Below are 25,555 nucleotides of genomic sequence, written 5' to 3'. Positions count from 1 at the left end.
TACTTATTGTTCCATAAAGATTTTATAATTGGTGCTAATTTTCCAAAATTTGCTAGATTCTGGAAAGGTTCCATCAGACTGGCAAGTAGCAAATATAACCCCTCTATTCAAGAAGGGAGCAAGGCAGAAAACTATAGGCTTGCCATTGTTCTTGGGAAATTGTTACAATTGATCATTAAGGAGGTTATAGCTGGGCACTTAGAAGAGCTCAAGGCAATTGGGGGCAGAAGGGGCACATTGGGGTCATATATTTTTGTATTTAAAGTCAGCAAAATTGAACATTAGATGGAAATGCTTCAGCCTTCACTGCAACAGATGTGTAGAACAGCTTCCAAGCAAAAGCACTTAGCTCAATGAAATATTAATTTCTTTTGTTATACAAATGTATATATGACAGTGAGCGTCTAAACCTATTCCACTCCTAGCCAGATAGACACAGACAGAATACATCATAAACATGATTCTAGAGCTGCAGAAAAGTCAGACTACATTGGATGAGTAAAGTTAAGGTGCATGGTTAGAGACATTCTCCTCTTTTGCTCAACGTACCTGGAGAGAAAGGAGATATTGTGCAGAACAGCTTGTCAGATGGGTTGGGCAAAGTCCATGACTCTCATGAACATGTACTCAGTTAAAATGTTTCTAAGATCAGTATTTTGTGTTGCTAATTCATTATGGCTAACAGATTTCTTCAGGTCACACAAAATTAAAACAGGTGGCCTGAACATAAACACCTCATTAAGTTTTGCCACTATTTTACAGCTGTTCATTTGAGATGATTCATTTGAATTAAAACTTCACATATTGAGGGCACGGAGATAGCAACGTTTAAATAATTTATTTCCAGCATGTTTAGTGTTGAGCATGTTAAAGTACAGTATCCTTTTGTTCACCTATCCAAGTTACCTTTCATAACTATTAAAAACAAATAAACACATTTGCTTTACAAATTCAATCTAAATGCACAAAAGTAATGCTTTAAAATCAATCCAAAAGGAGAGATAACCAATTTCTGTAATACTATTATCTTTTATTAAATCTAATATAATTTCAAAAAGTGAGGCTAGTTTATATTAGAGAAATCTGTCTGTCCAATTTGTTTTTAAGCCATTTTTAAATCCAGACTGCTAGGTCAACAAAAGCATTGAGGTATCTATAAATGAAGTGTTTTAGGTTGTAACAGAGCATGACACATCAACAAAAAGTAATTTTTATAAACTACCAAAATTAAAATAATACCTGCTGTATCAACCAGCCATGCATTTAAAAGAAAGAGACAATTCAACAGCTGTTAACAGGATGCTTCCTCCGTCCTTCAGGATGAACAAAATCAGATGCTCAGCTGTCACCTAACATATTAAAACACTGGGTACTGCTCACACAAAGTACAGACCAAGCTTTTACTTTGATTATCTGTACAGTATATATACTGTAGAATAGAATATTTACATTTACACTCTTGTCCATGGCCATAACTTATCCAAGTCAACAAAGGTACAGACTCGCCAACCGCAAGGCAAAGGAATGCTCCGACCTGCTTCAAATCATCAGCTCATTAAAAGGGAATTTTTAAATGCTTAAGATTTTCTGCAACCTCAAATGTCCTAGGATTACACAAGGTATTCTATTTTACAGTATACACACAGATATAATACAAGAGGTCCACAGGCCAGGTACAGTACAATTTACCACTTACAACATTTGAATAACCCACTCATTATTCAATGAGTAGTACATCTTTTTAAAATTCTTTCATATGCACATTACTAATTCCCCCCTCCCCCAACTTAAAAGCAAGTTTACAGCTCCTTCTAGTAACACACATTAACAGAGAGCTAAAGTCTGTGCTTTTTGATCTATAACTGGGAATGTTAGAGCTGGAAATATTTTGTCTAAGATGCATAGGAAGTAATCAGTAAAGTAGCCAACAGACTGTAGTGCATTAAAAGCCAAGCAATAATTAATGCAGTACAGTAAACAGTATCCGCAGTACATACAGCAGTAGCAGAAAACAGTATTTAATGCCCTCAAGCTTCTACACAACAGCATATTCTTTTGATTTTACAATGTAACAAGTTGATGCAAGCAGATGTCAGTTCTAATTCAGTGTTGCATTTTAATTGGCATCTTCAAGGATATTTTAAGTGAAGTAATCACTGTAAAACTACCTGATAGAATTTAAAGTAAAACCTGTACTAAAAACAGTTACTCTCCAGACTTGCCACAACTGGTTGCTTAGGAACAATTTCATTGTTGGGCGACTTCAGTTAAATAACCACAATCAATATTCTTTAAAAATATTTAATCAAGCTAGGTATTTGAAATTCAAATTATGCCAAAAGCGATGGAAGATTATGCAAAATAGGGTTAGATGAAGTCAAGTGGAAGGGGGCTAGTGCGGGGTATAAACATCAGCACAGGCCAGTTGGGCCAAATGGCCTATTTCTGTGCTCTAACATCTATTTAATCTATGTACCAAACTAACAATATGTTTCCCAGTGAACAATCCTTGTAGCGATTTGGGAGCATTTTAGGAGGTCAATCACACTGTATTGTTCAAAAGCCATATTAATTGTAATGTGGATTACACCAATCCCTTTTTTTAAAAACCCCTCCTTTTTTTAAATAAAAGGCCCAACTAACAAAAAACTAACCTGAAATTAATGCAGCCCTATACATCCTAACAGGTTAATCCAAACAATGGATTTTCCCCCTCAAAAAAAGTTTAGTACATGTAGCCTGATAACAAAACTTTCACACCTTACAGTTTGACAAAATGATGAACAGTTAAATGATATATAGAACAAACTGGGTAAGGTTTAGGAATGCAGTTTCAAACTTGATAGAAATATGGGCCACACAGGTATTGGGGAGAATGAATGTGGGTCATCCATCAACAACTGAACTTCACACAAGATGACTTTTCTCTGCTGTTTTACTGTTGACTGACGCTCATATGCTGGCTGTCTGCTTCAGGCTCCTCCTCTTCAACATCGGCATTGTAATCTTCAAATGCATCATCATCTACATCAGGAAGACCCAGCAACTGAGTGAACAAAAAGCTGAGTTAGTGCACACAATCATAAAAAACAAAATGAACAAAGTAGAAAATTGAGCAAAAGTTGAGCCCCCTACCCACTTCAAAACGTAGACAGTATAAAAAGCAGCTGGAAGGAGTTTTATTGAGCCGAGTTATCAAAAAGGGCACTTAATAAAAGCATGCAATATACACCTAATACAGACAATAGTACACATTGTCTATGTGTGTATAAAATGTGAGGTATTCATCGGGAAGCATGGATGTTGTATGGGATATGAAATTTATTCCATTTGCTCAAAAAAAAAACTAAGAACAATTTTCCTCACAAACCAGTAGTCGGTGGGAAGGAAAAGCTGCAGCTAGGCATCTGCTCTCGGTGCTAGCAAGAGTCAACTGTAGCAACTCACATCACAATTACTCAGCTTTCTGCAGTGTCAGCACTGCAAACAAAGCAACCTCACAAAGTGTAGCTGAAACTAAATAAAAGACAAACCAACCCTGGTGTTCAGTGGCCTACCCATTACCGTGACAACCACCTGAACATGCTCATACAACCGTTCCTCAACATGACTTGCTCATTGAGAACAAAAAGTAACCATTAAAATTATATTACCATTATGCAATAATTTTGAATACTGTGTTTAACCCATCAGGCCAGAACTCTCCTGAACGAATTAGTAAACATTCAAATAATTAAAATAATACAAAGTTCCTCACTACATTAGCAATAAGCTATGTATAAGCCATTCACTGTATCCCTTTCCCGAGATTCCTCATAAAGTGTACAAAGATGTATATCAACCTGAAATGCAATGTTGTAATATAAAACTCCATCGCCATGGATCAATGGAGAGAAGAAAGCGGGCGCGAGAGGAAGAGAAAAGGCCGGGCGCAGCAAACGGCAAGGGCCAGCAGGCATCATGTGAGGACGAGCCAAACATCAGACTAAGTATATTCTTTAAACTAAAAATTTTTGACAAATGTTAGCTTGGCACTTATTTCATGCATGCTTGATATAGGTTGCCCAAACAAGAGAGTGTGTTTAATTTCCAAGAGAGAGACTCTGAATATCTGTCGCAAATATAGTTCTCGGACAGAGAAGTGAGGATATTATCAAACATTCAACTGCATTGTGCAAAAGGTATCAGTAATCATTTTCTTTTAATCTCATACCTCCACTTTAATCAGCTGGCCATCTCACGCATATTCCAGTTACAATTTGTATCTCAGTTACACAATCTAATTATGATGTACCATTTCAGGTTTTGACTTTGTTTCTCTATTACGGCATGCATTCATGCTCCTTTCCTCTACTTCCAAAGCACAGTGTTCTTCAGACACAGTTTATTCCAGTTGCTTAATTATGACTTGATTTATACAGCATTTTTTTTCTTTATCTATTTCTTACCTGTGTTATAGCCTACATAATGAGATGGTGAAGGATAGAAATGGGGCCAATTTTTCCATACTTTTTACATGCTTTTAGTGAGATACACATCACCTTCCAACCCAACCTCCACCAAAGATTGTCTGCTCCTATTCTTAGGAGTACATGTGGATCCCCAGTTAATACCTACCACCTCCAAATAATTAAACACAATTAACCTCATCTGCTCTTATTTCACTTTCACAATTTTTGACAAATGGTACAACAATTATAAAAGACTTTTGTGGTTTTTCTTTAATGTCTCAACACATTGGCTTTTTTCACTTATGCAGAAAAAGTCAGCGTTGCTCCACATGCTGGTTTTTTAAAAAAGTAAATATTCACATTTGTTTCTCATTCAATTCTTTCCTTGGAATCAGACAGCAGAGTTAGAATTTCCTGAAGCAAGTTTCTAATATTAGGAACACCTGCAGTTACCACTAACTGGTTCAGAACTAGCTAAAGCAACAACTTGTATTGATATAGCGCCTTTAATGTAATAAAATGTCTCAAGATGCTTCACAAGAGTGTGATAAAACAACATTTGGCACCTAGCCACAGGAGCTGGTTATTAGGGCAGATGACCACAAGCTTGGTCATGGAGGTAGGTTTAAAGGAGCATCCCTGGGATGGGGTGGGGGCTGGGAAGACAGAAATACAGGCACAGAGTCAGGTAAAGTTACGCAGCTGGAAAAAACACGGCTTTAGTAGCAATGGTGCAAATAGGTGGTTGGATGCACATCTCACGGTCAAATCTACACCAAGGTTATGAACGGTGGTTCTGCCTCAAACAGTAGCCAGGGAGGGGGATGGGTCAGTGGGCTAAGGAATGGTGTTTGTAGTGCGGACCGAAGACAATGACTTTGTTCTTTGCAATATTTGATTGCAGAAAATTTCTGCCTATCCAGTACTAGATGTCCGATAAGCAGTCCGATGATTTAGAGACTGTGGAGGAATGGAGAGAGGTCAGGAAGGGTTAGAGCTGGGTAGTGTCAATGTAAAAACTGATGCAGTACTTTTGGATACTGTCACGGAGGAGCAGCATGTAGAGAAGAAATAGGAGGCCACAATTCAGACAAGGGAAGAAAAGCCTTTTACAGACGATTTGCTGGTTGTGATTATATAGCTAAGAAAGAACATCGGAGAGGTGTTAGAGGAACATGGTGTTGAGGAAGACGAGGAGGGATGGTTTATCTTTGTCACAGTTAAACAGCATGTTATTTGATAAGAATCATTTTGGTATTATGGCAGGGCGGAAACCTGATTGGAGGGATTCCGGACATGGGGTTTCAGTAAAGATGGACATAGATTTGGGAGGTGACCACAAATACAAGGACTTCGCCAAGGAGAGGGAGGTTGGAGATGATGTGGTAGATTCCAAAAACGGAGGGCCAACAGTTGGTTTTTAGAGAGGGATGATAGACAGATTTGGAGGTGTGTGGGGGGGGGTGGGCGGGGAAGAGAGAGAGAGAGAGAGAGAAAAGAGAGAGAGAAAACCATTGATTACATCAGCTAACATGGGAACGAGCACTTGAGTGCAAATAGGGTTGAGGAAACAGGTGGTGGCTTTCCTGGACAAGATGAGTAAGAAGGGATAGGATAGAATTTTTAAAAATTCTTTCATGGGATGTGGGTGTTGCTGGAAAGGCCAGCATTTGTCTGCTTGAAATGAGTGGCTCGCTAGGCCATTTCAGAAGACAGTTAAGAGTCAACCCATTACTGTGGAACTGGAGTCACATGTAGATGAGGCTGGGTAGGGATAGCAGATTTCCTTCCCTAAAGGACATTAGTGAACCTGATGAGTTTTTACAATGACCGATGATACTTTCATGATTACCATTATTGAGACTAGCAATTCCAGATTTAATTGGATTTAAATTCCATGGAGTTGAGCCCATGTCCCCAGAGCATTAGCCTGGACCTCTGGATTACTACTCCAGCGACATTACACAACCATCTCCCTTAAGAATTTTGAGATCAATGCACATTCAGGGTTACAGCAGGGGGGAGATTTAGGGAAAGTTTGGCTCAGTTGGTTATCAGAAGAGAGGAAAATAGCAGAGGTAGCTGATTGGATATTCTAAATCCTAGAGACAAAAGTATGTAGTTGAAGGTGGGGGTGGAGGAGACAGAGGAGAGGGCTTTAAGGAAGTTTCCAGAAGAGAAAAGCTCGGGGTTAACTATGCATTCCAAGATGATCCTAGGATAGTGAACAGTTTTGGCAGATGAGAACTACACTTAACAGTGCTTGATGTGGTCAGCCAGGTTTGGCAGTGAATGGCTAATGAAAACCCATTCCATTTCAGCATCATTCCCCATGAAAAATTACACAACACAGTAGGAATGGTTTTCTAAAAACAAAACTGAACTGTGATCTGAATAAGTTGGGACCATAGATTGTGGTGCATAGGTTGACCTTTGAAGAATCCTTCTAAGTAGAGGATTGACTTATACACCAAGTGTAAAATGTGAAAAAACATTGATAATTCAAATTAAGTCCATAAGTCATGTTTTATTTAATGAAATAATCCTACAAGCATAGTTTGAACTGCAATCACATTTTAGAAACCGTCAAATTCATCGCTTTTGGCATCTGGCGCAAACTCAAATTCATCCTGAGTCATTTTGGCAAAGGCGCCATCGTAAGGATCCCAATCTAAATCAGATGTGGTGCTTTCAGTTTCATAAACAAATCATCCTCCCCTCAATGGACTGATTTTGATATTCTGCATTTTTTGAATGATCTGATGACATGTTGTGCATAACTAATAACATCCCATGATTTGATGACAAAACCACACAACACATCAAATAGGGGCAGCACACTTAATTCCACTCTGTGAAGGTTTTTTTAAAAAAAAACTTAATTATCCAGTTATTCCATTTGGCATGAACATGATTCTTGAATAAATAGTTGAATCCAAAGGTTGAACCCCTGGTATAACTGAAATGTGGATGATATTTCTTATCAGGCACCTCAATCTCATCAATTATAAGGGATCTGAATATGTCCCACATGACACTGTGTCCTTTGTGTAGGCCGGTGGGATGCCTATTTCACACATTGTAAATCTACAACTTCACTCCATCGTCATCCATCCCAAACATTGTCAAGGGTATGCACAAAAAATTCCTCCAGGGAACCTGATTTTCAGCATGGCTTCACATTTGAAAATTACTACAGGCCTTAGTTTTCTTCTGTCAGCCATGCAGGCTAGTACCACCGTGAATATCATCTTCTCACATCCTGTGATTTTTACTCAAACTGTTCTCAAATTTTTCCACTTCATAGTTTGGTTGCTGATGTAACAACAGGCACTCCTGTTTTCACCACTATCTGATGACTAATCACTGGAAACTGGTAATTTTGGCATCAAGATCCTTTGGTAGTCCCTGAACGATGTTGCTCTTCTGCCACACACAAGATTTATTTATTCCATAAAATAGCTACACCAATTGGTTGTTGCTTTGAAATCTGCCAGACTCGACGTTTGATTTGACTCACTTAAGTGCATATATACGTATTGCATTTTTTGCGACAATTAAACCACTCTCATGATTTTTAACCCACTCCAATACACGCTTTTCACTATCAGACCTGTGGCTAGACCCTGTTCAAGGAACATTTGTCCTCAGGCATCTTCTTCAGGGCGGATTTCTTCTTCCATTTTCACAGCAGTTTTTCATTCATACCGAATTACCTTGCTGCAGCACAGTTGTTTGACAAGTTAGCAAATGCTACAACTTTTAGCTTGAAACTAGCTTCATACTTTTTTTTTGGAAGGGCCCATTTTGTTAGTTGATTGCCATGCATGCTCTGCTCTGTGTAGGCATGTCTTAAACACCTGCATCTTCTTGGGAACAGTGCCTGCTTTTGAGGCTGAGTATAACCCCAAACATGCACTTCTGAGCTAAAAACGGAAGGTGACTCCTAATGTGAATATGGCCCTAAACATGCAATTATTAGCTGAAAAATGAGGGGACCGGAGCCATTTATTTACCATCTGTTTAGAATTGTTGAGAAGTGTAATACTGTAATGGTTATAAAAAAGTACCACAAGAAGCATGCTATTAGTGCTTTTCAGCAAGAGTGCTACTTAAGGCAATACACAAATGCTCGTTGCAATCACACCAAATATAAATTCAAGGAACGGGTAGTGATGGGGAAATCTTCCACTACCTTACATTCGAGGTAAAACCATATCTCTATTTGCGATATTTCCTCTCAAAAAGCTGACCCCCATTCCTCCACCAAATAATTTTAAGTTAGCATTTCACAGGATCACAGTGCAGAAGAGGCCTTTCAAGTCTGCACCAACACGTGAGAAACACCTGGCCTACCTACCTAATCCCATTTACCAGCAGTTGGCCCATGGCCTTGAATGTTATGACGTGTCAAATGCTCATCCAGGTACTTTTTAAAGGATGTGAGGCAACCTGCCTCTACCACCCTCTCAGGCAGTGCATTCCAGACCATCACCACCCTCTGGGTAAAAAAAGTTTTCCCTCACATCCCCCCTAAACCTCCTGCCCCTCACCTTGAACTTATGTCCCTTTGTGACTGACTCAACTAAGGGGAACAGCTGCTCCCCATCCACCCTGTCCATGCCCCTCATAATCTTGAACACCTCGATCAGGTCGCCCCTCAGTCTTCTCTGCTCCAATGAAAACAACCCAAGTCTCTTCAAAACTTAAATGTTTCATTCCCAGGCAACAGCCTGGTGAATCTCTTCTGCACCCCATCCAGTGCAATCACATCCTTCCTATAATGTGGCGGCCAGAATTGCACACAGTACTCCAGCTGTGGCCTCACCAAGGTTCTATAAAACTCCAACGTGACCTTCCTACTTTTGTAATCTATGCCTCAATTGATAAAGGCAAGTGTCCCATATGCCTTTTTCACCATCCCACTAACATGCCCCTCCGCTTTCAGAGATTTATGGACACACACGCCAAGGTCCCTTTATTCCTCAGACCTTCCTAGTGTCATGCCATTCATTGACTACTTCCTTGTCAAATTACTCCTTCCAAAGTGTATCACCTCACACTTTTCAGGGTTAAATTCCATCCGCCGCTATCTGCCCATTTGACCATCCCATCTATATCTTCCTGTAGCCCAAAACACTCAACCTGTTAACCACCTGGCCAATCTATGTGTCATCCGCAAACTTACTAATCCTACCCACCACAAAGTCATCTATGTCATTTATATAAATGAAGAATAATAGGAGACCCAGCACTGAACCCTGTGGTACACCACTGGACACTGGCTTCCAGTCACTAAAGTATCCTTCTGTCATCACCTTATCTCCTACAACTAAGCCAATTTTGAATCCACCTTATCAAATTACCCTGTAACCCATGTGCCTTTGCCTTCATTATAAGTCTCCCATGTGGGATCTTGTCAAAGGCTTTGCTGAAATCCATATAAACTACATCAATTGCACTGCCCTCATCTACACACCTGGTCACCTCCTCAAAAAATTCAATCAAATTTGTTAGGCATGGCCTCCCTCTGACAAAGTCATGCTGACTATCCCTGATCAAACCTTGCTTCTCCATCTGGAGATAGATTGTCTCCTTCAGAAATTTCTCCAATAGTTTCCTTACCACAGACATGAGAATCACTGGCCTGTAGTTCCCTGGCTTATCTCTACAACTCTTCTTAAATAGTGGAACCACATTAGCTGTTCTCTAGTCCTCTGGCACCTCCCCCGTAGCCAGAGAGGAATTAAAAATTTGGGTCAGAGCCCCTGTGATTTCCTCCCTTGCCTCCCTCAACAGTCTGGAACACAAATCATCTGGACCTGGAGATTTGTCCACTTTTAAGCCTGCCAACACCTCCAATACCTCGTCACTCCCCATATCAATTTGTTTAAGAACCTCACAGTCTCTCTCCCCGAGTTCAATACCTTCATTCTCTTGGGTGAAGACAGATGTGAAGTATTCATTCAACACTCTAGCGATGTCATCTGGCTCCACCCATAGATTGCCCCATTGGTCCCTTATGGGCTCTACTCTTTCCCTGGTTATCCTCTTCCCATTGATATACTTATAGAATATCTTGGGATTTGCCCTACTTTTACCATATCCATGACAGAAAGTATCAAAACAGGTTCAGAACTATAAAGCCTTCCTTGCAATTTCTATACTGTATCCTTATTTTGTAGATAAAATTTAAATTCTATCCCATTTACCTGACAGATTTTAAAATTCAGGAATGCTACCTATGTAATGGAGGAAGAGTTCAAGGGTGGGGGGTGGAGTAGGGGGGGAAGGGAAGGGCAGTGAGTGCCAAGACGTGTATAGCTGGAAACCGTGCGCACATTTAACATTTTATCAGGAGAAAGTCAAATGAATTTAGAAAAAAATTGTTGAGGGCACAACAGGTTTTATCAAGTGGAAGAGGCCAGTAGTAAATGCAGACTGGGAGGAGTGTTGCTCAAAGAAGCAGCAAAGACTCAAAAATCATTCTGGGGAAGGGAATGGACGCCTGGGGTTAAAAGACGATTGGATTGAGTGTCTTACAAATACACAGGTAGATGGGTAAAGATAGGCAGAGAGGAAGGAGAATAAAGAAATGGGTTTTGTGGAACAGAAGCAAACTAAAACCATGGGTCTGCTGAGACGCCCTGTGAATCCAATGGAGGAGCTACAAATAGTGAAAATGTTTAGAAGCAAGCAGGTTGGAAACAGTCTCCCAAAACATAACATCAGTGAGTCTGACCTGCGTTTTGTAGTGGATCCATTCTCAGGGAGGAGATTGAATCTTAAGCAGGTACTGGTCCTTGCACCATACTACAGCAGTACTACCTTTGTCAGCAGCTAGACAACAATGGCGGGATAGAATGCAAAGAAATAAAGTGAGAGCTAGTAGGATAAGATAGTAGAGATAGTAAGGGGAGTAGAGAACCAAGGTGATATTTATTAGAGAAAATTCCCAACAAAAAGATAGAGGAATGGCAAGACACCAGGAGACAAGAAAAGCAGTTGGGAAGTGCTAGGAAATGGAACAATACCCATTTCAGATATCCACATTATTTTTAAGCACTACCTTGTCAGGTTCGGTGCAGAACAAGGTTCTTCCTCCTCTGCCCCAACTTGTCTGAGCCTCAAATGGTTCCTAGCATTGTACCACTGACACATTTTTTCCATTTCCAGGACCAACCATCCTGTGATCATAGTGAGATTAGTAGTTAAATGTAAAAAAAAATGACTAATTACAGACAGCTGTGCACAGGCCCCATGCCCATTAGGAACTAAGTTAATAAGAACAGAAAACAATGGAAATACCTGAAAAGTTAATTCTGTTTCTCTCTGCACAAATTCTGCCTGACCCAAGGGTTTCCAACATTTTCTCTGTTTTCCTTTCAGACTTCCTGCCTCCGCAGTATTTTGCTTTTCTAGGAACTAAGCTAATTCTGCCCAAATTAATTTCACATGTGCCTTAAGAATGTGCACACGATCTGGACTCGATTCAAACCCAAGTACTACATCTGAAAGGCTGCTGTGTAAGCCATTGCAACATCCCGCTAAACATCATCGGTTCATCAAGAATAGTCATTAGAATCATTTCAGTAATGAACAGCAAGGGAATGGATGAAATATTTGGCCTTAATACAATCGGGCTCCTTTCAAACAACTAATAGGGCATAAAGCGGAAAAACGTTTCTGCAGTCTGTACATAAGATTTAAAAGATGAGCTATAAAATAACATTTGGTTCAAGTAATTAATTCTACTTTTTTTTTCTTTTGGCACTTACAGGTTTGAATGATTTAAAGACCTTTTCCAGTACTTCAGAGAGAGTCTTCTTTCCACAGGATAAGATATACTCTTGTACCAACTGTAGGAACGGTAGACAGTCTTCACTTTCACTCCACACATGCTGAAGAGATGGAGATAGGAGGGAAAAGCATGCATTAAGTGAACAGTCTAATAGTTTAATATAATCCAATCCACAATTACATTTTTTTAAAAACAAGGTACCAGGAGTATCCAGCCCAATGGCCATGAAATATTATGGCATCATGAATAATTTCAATAAATCATGCTAAATTATTAATTGATATGCAACAGTGTGAATTTGTTGTATGTCAGTTATGTACTTATCTGTAGTCTTTCATATACCATTGGTGAATATCTCATTTTAGAGGTCAGCGCATTGCTTGTTAAGTTTTGGGCTCCAGATCACAGATAAAATGCTTGTTTTTCTGTTGCTCTTTTTAAAAGAAAAATCTCCATTTGTAACAAACTGCAATAGAGTGTGACTGACACAAGTTTAAAAAAAATCACCTCCTGATCTCCTGTCGCATAAGTCATAATAATCAGAGAATGCACTATTTTATAAGGGGAGAAACTTTTTAACTATGGAATGAACAATGCATTATTTTATTGCTAAAATGCAGGTGTACGTCATTTAAGATCATGATGAAATTGCTTTACAATGTGGAAATCAATTGGTCTTAGTAGATAATCAGGCTAATTAGAAGTCAAAGAGTGATTTTGCTATCAATTATGCTACTGACATTTGGAATCTTATTCCAGTAGGGTACCTTGTTTTTCTGGGGAGTTTCTTTTCTCCCTTCACCTTTCCTCTCACATAAGTAGAAGCAGAAATCAGCTTATTATTTTTTAACCCTAGTCTTTCAGCTGTTGAAGACTCATTACTTGAGAAGGGCTGCAGAGGAAAGATAAAAATACTCAAGTCTTTGAAGCCATGGTTTAGTAGGTAAATGTACTGAAACGTTCAGGGATATTGACTCCTATCTGAATGCATGCAACATTTGTAATAAGATGGATGAATTGATAGCACAAAAGAAATAAATGAGTATGATATGATTGCAACCATGTCTCTAATGATTAAGTGACCATGGCTGGGACTTGAATATTCAAGGATATTTCATATTTCACAGGGATAGAAAAAATGAAAAGGTGGTGAGGTAACTCTGTTAATCAAGGATGAGATCAGTAGTGAGAAAGGATCTTGATTTGGAGGATCAAAATGTAGAATCCGTTTGGATGGAAATAAGAAATAGCAAATAGGAAAGAAGTCACAGGTGGGAGTGGTTTATAGGCCCCCTGAAGTTGCTAAACTCTAGCACAGAGTATCAGAGTATAAATCATGAAATAATGAAGGGTTATAAGAAAGATACTAGAACAATTGTGGGAGATTTTAAGCTTCACCTAGATTAGATGAATCAAATTGGAAAAAGTAACCTGGAAGATGAGTTCATAGAGTACATTTGGTATAGTTTCTTAAAACATTACGTTCTGGAACCAACCAAGGAACAGGTTATTTTAGACCTGGCAACATGTACTAAGATGGGATTCATTAATGACTTCATAGTAAAGTATGCTCTAGGTAAGAGTGAACATAACATGAAATAATTTCACATTCAGTTTGAAAGTGAAAAATTTGGATCTGAAGCCAGTGTTAAACTTAAATAAAAGTAATTACAAGGGTATGAAGACAGGATTGGCAAATGTGGACCAAGAAAATAAGTTAAAAGGTAGGATGGTGGAAAGGCAGTGGCAGGCATTTAACTCTCAACAAAAATATAATCCATTGAGAAGGAGACTACAAGAAGGATACGCCATCTGTGGCTAACTAAGGAAGTTAAGGATGATATCAAATTGAAATAAAATATGTACAATACAGCAAAACTTAGTGGTTGGCCAGAAGATGGGGAACACTTAGAAACCAGCAAAGGATGACTGAAATAAAAATAAAGAATGAGACATTGGAGCATTAGAGAAAACTAGCAAGAAATATAAAAAAGATAGTAAAAGCTTCTACAAGTATATAAAAAGAAAAAGAGTAGCTAAAGTGAGTATTGGTCACTTAGAGGGTAAGAACGGGTAATTAATAATGGTAAACAAGGAAACAGCAGAGAAGTAGAACAAGTATTTGGTATCTGTCTTCACAGTAGAAGACACAAAAAGCATCTCAAGAATAGTGGAAAAGCAGGGGGCAAGAGACCATCGAAAGGAACTTAAAACATTCATGATCACTACAGAGAGTACTAGAAAAACTAATTGGATGAAAAGCTGACAAGTCCCTTTGATGGCCTACATCCTAAAGTCTTAAAGGAGGTTTTTTTGTTGTTATTCTTTGACAGGATGTGAGCATCATTGGCTAACCCAGCATTTATCATCCATCCCTAATTGCCATCGAATTTGGGCAATTAAGGATGGGTAATAAATGGTGGCCCAGCCAGTAACACCCACATCTCGTGAAAGAATTAAAGAACTTTTTTATATTAAGTGGCTGCAAAGATACAAGATGTATTGATTGTAATGTTCCAAAATTCCCTCGATTCTGGAAAGGTCCCAGTAGATTGGAAAGCTTCAACTGCAACAACTATGTTCAAGGAAGCAGGAAACTATTGGCCAATTGGTCTTGCATCTGTCATTGGGAAAATGCTAGAATCCATTATTAAGGAGATAGTAACAAGATATTTAGGTAGACAAAGGAGAGCCAGTAGAGATAGTATACTTGATTTCCAAAAGGCATTCAGTAAGGTGCCATATAAAAAAGGTTACTGCACAAGTGGTCATGGCGCTGTGGGTGATATATTAGCATGGAAAGAGGATTGGCTAACTAACAGGAAACAGATTTGGGATAACGGGTCATTTTCAGGTTGGCAAACTATAACTGGTGGAGTGCCACTGGGATGAGTGCTGGATCTCAACTATTTACAATCTATATTAATGACTTGGATGAGGGGACTGACTTTATTGTAGCCAAATTTGTTGCTGATACAAAAGTGGGTAAGAAAGCAAGTTGTGAGCAGAATACAAAGAGTAGAAAAGGGATATAGATAGGTTAAGTGAGTGGGTAAAGTTTTGACAGATGGGGTACAGTGTGGGAAAATGTGAGATTGTCAACTTTGACAGGAAGAATAGAAAAGCAGAATATTATTTAAATGAAGAGGCGCTGCAAAATTCTGAAGTACCGAGGGATCTGGGTGCCCTTGTACATGAATCACAACAAATTAGCATGCAGGTACAGCAAGTAATTAGGCAGGCAAATTGAGTGTTGGCCTTTGTTGCAAGGGGATAGAATATAAAAATAGTCAAGTCTTGCTACAACTGTACCAGGCACTGGTGAGACCGCATCTAGAATATTGCAGAGAGTTTTAGTCATTACTTAAGGAAGGATATACGTTGAAGTGTTTGTCTTATGAGGAACGGTTAAGCAGGTTGGGCATATACTTATTCGAATTCAGAAGAATGAGAGATGATCTTACTGAAACATAAGACTCTGAGTGGGCTTGCTAGGGTAAACGCTGAGAAGATATGTCCTCTGATGGGGGAGATCTAGAACTACGGGCTCAGTTTCAAAATAAGGGGATTTCAGTTATGACAGATGAGGAGGAATTTCTTCTCTGAGGGTTAGTCTTTAAAATTCTCTTCCACAGAGAGCAATGCAGGCTGGGTCATTGAATATATTCAAGGCCAAGTTAGACAAATTTTTCATTGACAAGGGAGGAAAAATGGAGTTTTGGTGACAATCAGATCAGCCATGATCTTATTGAATTGTAGTGTAGGTCCAATAGACCAAATAGCCTACTTCTGCTCCTATTTCTTATGATTTTATGAATTAAAAGATCCCATAGTCTGTGATATTAGACATTGCAATTCCTAGAGGTATTGTAGAAAGGGTGAACAAGAAACGTATCCAAGCTTGATCATGGTCCACTGCTTGGCAGTGTGTGCATCTCAGTGGATGGAGGTAACAGGATGAGAACAAAATAGATCCTGTTTTCACAGAAGTCATTTTCAGGAGCTTAGAAAGTGAGTTTATTGAAATTTTTGGGGGCTTAGATGACCTAAACGTAAGGAACATTTTACAGAATTTACCAATTTCCACATAATTCTGACATTTTCTGAAAACCCTAAGATAATTTCATTGGTTTTAAAGTTACCCACTATATCTGTACAGACTGTTAATTCAGTTAAATAAAACTCCTGAAATGAGCATACACTTCTTTCCTTCCTCAACCCATCACTCTGTTTTAAACTTCAGAAACAATGCATTATGGTTGTGTAGGGTTTGAATGACGCTTACATTTATCCAGCAACTTCTCTAAGCAGACATTCTTCATGACTTCTAGAAGTTAGTGAGCTATTCAACTACAGAAGGGTCATTACAGAGCCCGTTCTTACTTATACAGATTTTTAGCGAGGATTATGAACTCACAATCATGTATCTTCTCTTCCTTACAAGGCCTATTGTGTTGCCCCGCACCCACCCCACCCCCCCCAATCCGATCAGTGTCCCATCCAACATTACACCTGGATGTGCCATGTGGTTGGTATGGTTATTTACTATATGTGCAGAGCTTTATCCAAATGAATCAAGAGACTGTTTGCAGCTTCAATAAGAATCTTGGCAAACACTTTCATTTAAATTCACAACCTTTCAGATTGCATTACTATCTAAATATGGAGCCACACGCATAAAATTTCAACTTTGAAGGGTATGCAAACCAGGCAGAAGTTAATCCAGCCACCCGCTATATATGTGGTCCAACTTTCCGTTCCATTGACTTCCCTAATCTGGTCAGCTACCCTACACAAGCTTTTTTTTTAAATATTACTTGGTTCAGAGAAAGAGAATGAGGCAAGTGCTGCTGGAGGAAAACTAAAATGTCAATGAGAGCTCTGTATTTACTTACAAAAAGCAATACAAAATGTTCTAATATGGCCCCTTGCAATAGTGCAATCATAATGACTCAGCAAACCATGTGCTGGCAATGGCAGGATTACATAATCAGTCAAGAAAAATTTCTAGAATGGAGCCAGAAAACATAGCACAATAAGTTTTTTTTAAAAATTGAGATCCAATTATCTTAGAGGCTGGTTACACAGTAAAGTTACATTGTACAAGGAACAAATGAATTTCAGCAGCAACTTACATTTCTAGAATGCTCACTGTATGATTTACAGGTTGATGGATAGTGAATGGGCATTTCACAAAGATCTAGGATTTAGTAAATACTTGGGAAGTTAGTCTTTAACAGCCTGAACCCAACCCCTACTCTCGCCCACTATAACAAAGCAGTGCTGAATCTAGAAGTGGAAATTTGTGAACTTATGTGAATAGACAAGGTTGAAACACAAACAATTAGTCCATGATCAGTTCAGGTGTAAGTAAAATTATTCCTTTAAGATCACTGAATAGGAACAGAGGGACGTCTTGGCCAATATTTATGCCTCAGCACCACCAAAAACAGATTAATTAGTCATTCAGTGATGCAGAAGGATGTGGCCATATGGTCCATTGTGCCATTGCCAACTCTTCTGTACAACAATCCAATTAATCCTACTCCCCTGATCTTCCCCTTGCTATGTCATTTTTCCAAATATTTATCAATTATCTTCTGAACATTACTAATGAATTTGTTTCCACCACTCTTTCAGGCATTGTATTGCAAATCTCAAAAATTCACTGTTAAAAATGGTTTACATCTGGTTATTTTGCCAATCAACTTAAATCTTTGTCCTCTGGTTGCTAACACTGGACTGCTGTCACTTGAAACAGTTTCGCCTGATTTACTCTTATCAAAACTATTCATGATTTTGAACCAAAGTCTCATAACTTTTTCTGCTTAAGGAGAACACCATTAGCTTTTCCAGTCTGTCCACATAACTGAAGTTCCTTATCCCTGCCACCATTCAACTAAAGCTCTTCTGCACTCTCTCCAAGGCCTTGATTATATATCCATTTATCAATGGATTTTATTTTATCACATTTGGTTTAGTGTCCGGTATACAAAGCAAGAAAATTAATTTAGAGATTGGCACCTTGTGTTTAGCAACACTGGACAAAAAGTTTTGCAATTCAGTAACACTGTGGCAAGGGAACACGCATCTTAGCTCATTGGTAAATTCCTGAATTTGATAGCTTTGGGGATCCAAGGTTTTGTGAATGGTTCCTAAAGCGTAGATTCTGATTTCCTTAAGATAAATAAATATAACAGCTGAATAAATATAAATTAACAAATCTCATGGCTTACAAAGAGTTGGAGGTTTAATATCAATAGAGGTGTTATGTCACGCAATCAGTTGGGAGACTGAATCACTAGCATGGTGTAACACTGGAATTTGAAAGCATGGGAAAAAAGGCCGCATGTTGGCGATACCAGGATGGAGCCTAGTGGTAGTTCTTTCAGGGACATGTTTTTTGGGGGGTGGTTGGGTGAATGGGGACAATGAGGGCATCCCAATATTTTGTGCACACAGGAACAGACCTATAAATGTAGGTTAAATATCCAACTGACTAAACGTGATGTTAGAATCATATCGCTCAAGGCTGAAGTTTTCTTTTACAAAATGGAAGGACCAGGCATGATCTGGTCATCTGGATGCTAACCTGGGATTTTTTAAAAAAGGCAGGGCTCTTCCAAGAATCACCTGACCCATATGGTAATTGAGAAGTTGTTCATGTGGGTGTCGAACTGCAAAGCTCTTAAATTAATGAAAAGCTGGGAGACAAAAGGCAATCACATGGCAGGGGGGGGGGGAAAAAACTTAAGTACTGAACCTGCTTGTTTGGAAGACAGTCTTGCTGGAGAGCAAGCTGAGGAAAGAAGGCTACTTTGACTGGCTCCCTCTATCTACCTTGCCTAAAATTGTGTGTGGCTATCAACCTATGGCCAGAGAACCCTCATCTGAGTGTAACCAGTCTGCACCTGGACCTGCAAAACTGAGACCAGTGATGAGAATGTCCAGGCATCCACAGGTACCAGCCCGTCTTCACATGAGAGAACTCCAGGTTGACAACTTCGAGACCCTGTAAACTTTATCCTTTACTTTAGTTTTAGGTAAAGTCCATCTCTACAGAGACACTCTATCTGTTTGCCCTTTGTGTGTGTGTGTGTGTGTGTGTGTGTGTGTGTGTGTGTGTGTGTGTATGTATACTGGGGGAATTCTTTAGGAAGAGATAGATAGTTATACTCCCTGATTACAATTGTGTGTTAACCAGTACTTGCAACTTGTTAAAAGAAGTTTTGTTTTAAAATAAATTAATCATTCTAAGTTTTTGAAAGAAGCCAGGCCAGAATTTCCTTTTCTTCTGGGTACTAGAGGTATAAGTACATTATAAGGCATTTTGATGAGAAAATTAAACATTTAAATTAACAGTATGGCCTGCAGACTAGTGGGGCTTGATAATTCGCTCACTCTTCCTGTAGAAACTCTTGCTATCTGTTTTTACATTTCTAGCTAGCTTCCTCTCATATTCTAATTTCCTTCTCCTGCTTAACCTTTTAGTCATTCTCTGCCATTCTTTATATTTTTACCAATCATCTGACCTGCCACTCACCTTTACAGTTATATGCTTTTTCCTAAAGTTTGATGCTTTCCTGAATTTCTTTAGCTAACCACAGATGGTGAGTCCTCCCCCTTAGAATTTCTCTTTATAGTAAGAATATACTTATTCTATGTATTCTGAAATATCGTCTTAAATGTCTGCCACTGCTTCTCTATTGATCTATCTTCTAGCCTAGTATCCCAGTTCACTTCAGCTAGCTCAGCTTTCATGACCACATAATTACCCTTATTAAAGTTTAAAATATTAGTCTTAGACCCACTCTTCTCCCTTTCAAACTGGATGTAAAATTCAATCATATTATAGTCACTGCTACCAAGGGGTGCTCTTACTCCGAGGTCATTAATTAATCCTGTCACATTATGCAATACCAAGTCTAATATAACCTGCTCTCTACTTGGTTCCAGAGAATGCTGCACTAAGAAAATATCTTGAAAGCAAGCTGTGAACTCCTCATCCAGGTTAGTACAGCCAATTTGACTTTTCCAGTTTATATGTAGATTTAAATCATCCATGATCATTGTTGTCCCTTTATCACAAGCATCCAATACTTCTTTTATACGTTGTCCTATATTGTGGTTACTGTTAGGGGGCCTGTAGACCACTCCCACAAGTGACCTCTTTCCCCTGCTATTCCTCATCTCTACTCAAATTGATTCTACATCCTGATCTCCTGAACAAAGGTCATCTCTAACTATTGCACCAATGCCTTCCTTGATTAACAGTGCTAGCCCTTCACCTAGCTTCCTATTCTTCTTGAAGGTCATATAATCCCTCAACATTCAGGATCTAATCCTTTTCAGTCTGCAGCCACGTCTCCGTAATGGCTATCAGATCATATTTATTTCCTTCAATGTACACTATCAATTCATTAACTTTGTTATAATGCTACGCACATTCAGATAGAGCCTTTAGTTTTGTCCTTTGTTATCTTTGTAACATCTACTCTTGACTGTTGGTGTATTCTTAGGTTTTTCTCTCTGTCCTTTCCTGCCATTCTCTGACCCTCATTTCCCATATTACTATTTTGCTCTCCTGCCTTGACCCTACCCCTTGACTTGCTATAATTACAATGGATTCCTCACCCCCTCGTTTAGTTTTCTCAGAGTCTTTAAACTATCAGAACTAAAGGCCGACAAGTCCCCAGGCCCTAACAGACTTCATCCTAGGGCCTTAAAAGAAGTGGCTGCTGAGATTGTAGATGCATTAGTTTTAATTTTCCAAAAGTCCCTTGATTCTTGAAAAGGTCCCATCAGATTGGAAAATAGCGAATGTAGCTCCTCTATTCAAGAAAGGAGGGAGACAGAAAGTGGTAAACTAGAGGCTCGTTAGTATAACATTTGTCATGGGGAAAATGCTATAATCTATTAAGGGGGTAATAGCAGGGCACTTGGAAAAATTTTAATGCAATCAGGCAGAGTTAACATGGTTTAGTGAAAGGGAATTTGTGTTTGGCTAATTTATTAGAGTTCTTTGAGGTGGTTAACAAGCAATATGGATGAAGGGAAACCTGTAGATGTGTTGTACTTGGATTTCCAGAGGGCATAAGGACAAAGTGCCACATTAAAGATTACAACACAAAATAAGAGCTCATGGTGTAGGGGGTAACATATTAACATGGATAGAGGATTTGTTTGGTTAGCTAACAGAAAGTAGAAAGTAAGGATAAATGGGTCATTTTTGGATTGGCAAGATGTGAGGAGTAGAGTGCCACAGGGATCAGTGATGGGACCTGAATTACTTACAATCTATATCAATGACTTGGATGAAGAGATTGAACGTATGTGTCGTCAGCAAATTTAGCAACCAAAGATAGATAGGAGAGTAAGTTGTAAAGAGGACAAGGAGTCTGGAAAAGGATATAGATAGGTTAAGTCCCAACAGTTCCTCCCTGATGGCACTGTTGGTGTACTTACACCACTTGGACTGCAGTGGTTCAAGAAGGAAGCCCACCACCGCCTTCTCAAGGGCAATTAAGGATGGTCTGGCCTAGCCAGCAGTGCCCATATCCCATGAATGAAAAAAAAGTGAATGGGCAAAAATGTAGCAGATGGAGTATAATGTGGGAAAATGTGAACTTATCCACTTTGGCAAGAAGAGTAGAAAAGCTGCATATTATTTAAGTAGAGAGAAATTACAGAACTCTTGGGTTATAGAGGGATCTAGGTGTTCTGATACATGAACCACAAGAAGTTAGTATGCAGGTACAGAAGTGATTAGGAAGGCAAATGGAATGTTGTTGCTTATTGCAAAAGGAATGGAATATTAAAGCAGGGAAGTTTTACTACAGTCGTATGGAGCATTGGTGAGACCACTCACTCAATGTGAATCCTGTGCACAGTTTTTGGTCTCCTTATTTCAGAACGGATATAATTACACTGGAAGCAGTGCAAAGAAGGTTCACTTGACTCATTCCTGAAATGAAGGGGTTGCCTTGAGGAAACGTTAGACAGGTTAGACCTGTATGCATTGGAGTTTAGAAGAATGAGAGGTGATCTTTTCAAAACATTTAAAATCCTGAAGGGGCTTGACAGGATGAATGCTGAATGGATGTTTCCCCTTGTGGGAGAGACTAGAACTAGGGGACACAGTTTAAAAATAAGGGATCTTCCAATCAAGACGAAGATGAGGAGAATTTTTCTGAGGATATTTAGTCTGTGGAATTCTTTTCCCCAGAAAGCAATGTAGGCAGGGTTATTGAATATTTTTAAGGCTGAGTTGGATAGATTCTTTTCTCACAAGGGAGTCAAAGGGTATGGAGGGTAGACAGGAAAGTAGAGGCCACAATCAGATCAGCCATGATCTTATCAAATGGCAGAGCAGACGAGAGGGGTTGAATGGCCGACTCGTGCTCCTAATACATATGTTTACACAAACTTCAGCTTCCCACTGCATGGTGAGGCATGGTGCATAATTAATGTGGGGGGGGAGGGAGAGAGAGAGTTAGAGAGAGAGAGAGAGGAGGAGAGACGGTGGTGTAGTGTTAACGTCACTGACTAGTAACCCGGTGCCCAGGCTAATCCTCTGGGTAAGATTCACATCTCACCAGAGCATTTGGAGGAATTTAAATTCAATTAATAAAATCTGGAATTGAAGGCTAGCCTCAGTAATAGTGGCTGAAACTATCATCGATCATTGTAAAAACCCATCTGGTTCACTAATGTCCTTTAGGGAAGGAAATCTGCCATCCTTAACTGGTCTGGCCTATACATGACTCCACACCCACAGCAATGTGGTTGACTCTTAACTGCCCTCTGAATTGGCCTAGCAAGCCATTCAGTTCAAGGGTAATTAGAGATGGGCAACAAATGCTGGCCTTGCCAGTGCCTCCCACAAAAGAATAATTATGTTGTATTGAACAACTGTACACTGAAGTGTCTTTCAGTCATTGTAAAAACAAACAGATAACTAAGACATAAAAACAAAAAACTGCGGATGCTGGAAATCCAAAACAAAAACAGAATTACCTGGAAAAACTCAGCAGGTCTGGCAGCATCGGTGGAGAAGAAAAGAGTTGACGTTTCGAGTCCTCATGAGTTCTGTTGAAGGGTCATGAGGACTCGAAACGTCAACTCTTTTCTTCTCCACCGATGCTGCCAGACCTGCTGTGTTTTTCCAGATAACTAAGACAAGTGAAAACATTTGTATTACAACAGGGTTCTTTAAAAAGATGCTACTAATTCCACTCAGAGAAAAAGAGTTTATCTCCAAACATGTTCAATACAGCTTTGTTGTGTTGTCAGCTGTATTACTTCAGTTTGAATGCCTCATTGAGGACTTCAACAGGTAGCAGGTGCTTCCACTAAATGGACAGAACTAATTAATGATTCACATCCCTATCCCTCTGTCACTGTGTGAACTAGTGGGAGTCCCAATTCAGCTTAAAATGTTAATTCTGCTTTCTGAGAGAACTGAACCAAATAAAAAGCCTGGTATCTTATTGTGCTGCCACCTGTGTGCACATCTATGCAAACATTCCAATTGTTTCCAACACAAGGAAGAGTTTATATTAACATAAAACACACTTTCTGTAAAACACAGTGGGATATGAAAAACAGTCACCAAGCCAGGAAAGAAAGGTTTGGAGCATTGACCAAAATTTTGGTCAAAATCTTGAGGATTTTAAAGGAGAAAAATGAGGAGAAGCTGAGGAAGGGGATTCTGGAAAGTAGAATCAAGACAAATGAAATATCTGCCATAGGGGCAAGAGTGCAAAAGAGTCAAAACTATAGAAAGTTGTGGGAGTTATAGAGATGGAAGAGGGAGAATATATATGTTGGGGACAGGCTATGGAGGAATGTAAAGATGATTTTAAATTTGAGTAACGAAGGAATAGAGAGCCAATGTAGGTCAGTGAGCACTGGGGCATACAGGACTTAGTGCTGCTGCAAGCTTACAAAAGGCCAATGAAAGTGCAGGAGTAGTCAAGTTTGGAGATGAAAAGACACATATAATTGTTTCAAGTAGAAGTGCTGAGGCAGCAGACATTGTAACAGTGGATGCAAGTGATCTTGGGGATGGAAAAGGTTTGTAGTTGAAGCTAAGTGCAGACAGTGCAGTATTCCAATTTATTCTACAAGTCCAACAGGAAAATGACAACACCCCACCTTCCAGAAAGCTAAGGTTCAAACATGAGCCTCTGCAATCTTCTATGTCTGAACAAAAAGGAACACAATGGAAGGAAACAAAAATACTCAAGTACATTTTCACAGAGGATTGACCAGATAAACAGACTGCAGTGAATTTAAGCCAGTTAGTCAGTCACTGGTTTTGTATTTCAAACTCGCCTGTAAAACATTAACAGTTCACATGAGTAGGGCTTTTCTTTAAAACCAGGTTGGTCATCCAAATCTAACCAGATTTAAAAAAAAACCTATAGCAGCACTGAAAGAAATATCCCTTATTTGTAAGCAAGAACCCAAACAGCCAAGCTACCCATATATCATTTGGTAATTGTGATTGTTTTTTGAATTTACTGTTAAGAAAATCGTTAGTGTCTAAACTAGTGACTTCAGTTACAAAGGATTTAGTTAGGCATAGTTAAAACATGCAGCTGTTCATTCAAAAAAGTATGCTTTAGTTAATTTACTCTCAATACATCTAACTGCATGTTTTCTGAAGTTGCATCATTAATTTGCTGCCTAATTAGATGTAGATAAGAAATATCACTTTGTGAATAATGAGAACTCCAGATCCTAGGACAATGTAACATTTCAGCATAAACTAGACACATGGTTGCCAGGAATTAGAATGATAGGAGAGGTTAGCAGAATGTTTTTTATGCAGAGGATTGTTCGAACGTGGAATGGCCTATTACAAACCATGAAGGAAGAAGAATGTATGATCACATTTTTAAAAAAGGGATATGGATAAATATTTGAAAATTAAATATTTAAAAAGGCAAGAAAATAGAACCAAGTAGATAGTTTTTTCAGAGAGACAGCACTGGCACTTTGTGCCAAATTGTTTCCATATCTGGTGCAAAATTTAATGAATCTTAAATATGTCTTTATAGGTATCCAGAATGATGACAAGCAACCAAAATGAAACACTACTTTCACAGTATTCTTCAGTATAGAGCAATCCTATGATTTCATTTGTTAAAAATTTGTTCATAGGATGTGGGCATCACTGTCTAGAATAGCATTTATTGCTCATCCCTAATTACCCTTGAGAAGGTGGTGGTGAGCTGTCTTCTTGAACCTCTGCAGCCCATGTGGTGTAGGTACACCCACAGTGCTGTTAGGAAGGGAG

General features: G+C 39.0%; 1 protein-coding gene across 1 annotated transcript in view; it reads right to left on the bottom strand.

Moving 5' to 3' along the window:
• Positions 1–823: 823 nt before the first annotated feature.
• The window catches only part of mturn (maturin, neural progenitor differentiation regulator homolog (Xenopus)), a 28,143-nt gene continuing 3,411 nt past the window's right edge, over positions 824–25,555 (bottom strand). Inside the window, exons 2-3 of the mRNA XM_041184676.1 lie at positions 12,230–12,352; positions 824–3,046 (exon numbers count right to left, since the gene is read on the bottom strand). Coding sequence (XP_041040610.1) covers positions 2,936–3,046; positions 12,230–12,352 — 234 coding nt within the window. The 3' untranslated portion in view covers positions 824–2,935. The remainder of the gene's footprint in view (positions 3,047–12,229; positions 12,353–25,555) is intronic.

The sequence above is a fragment of the Carcharodon carcharias genome, chromosome 3 (genome assembly GCF_017639515.1).
Source record: "Carcharodon carcharias isolate sCarCar2 chromosome 3, sCarCar2.pri, whole genome shotgun sequence".
NCBI classification, from domain to species: domain Eukaryota; kingdom Metazoa; phylum Chordata; class Chondrichthyes; order Lamniformes; family Lamnidae; genus Carcharodon; species Carcharodon carcharias.
This window is presented reverse-complemented; position numbering and strand designations above follow the sequence as displayed.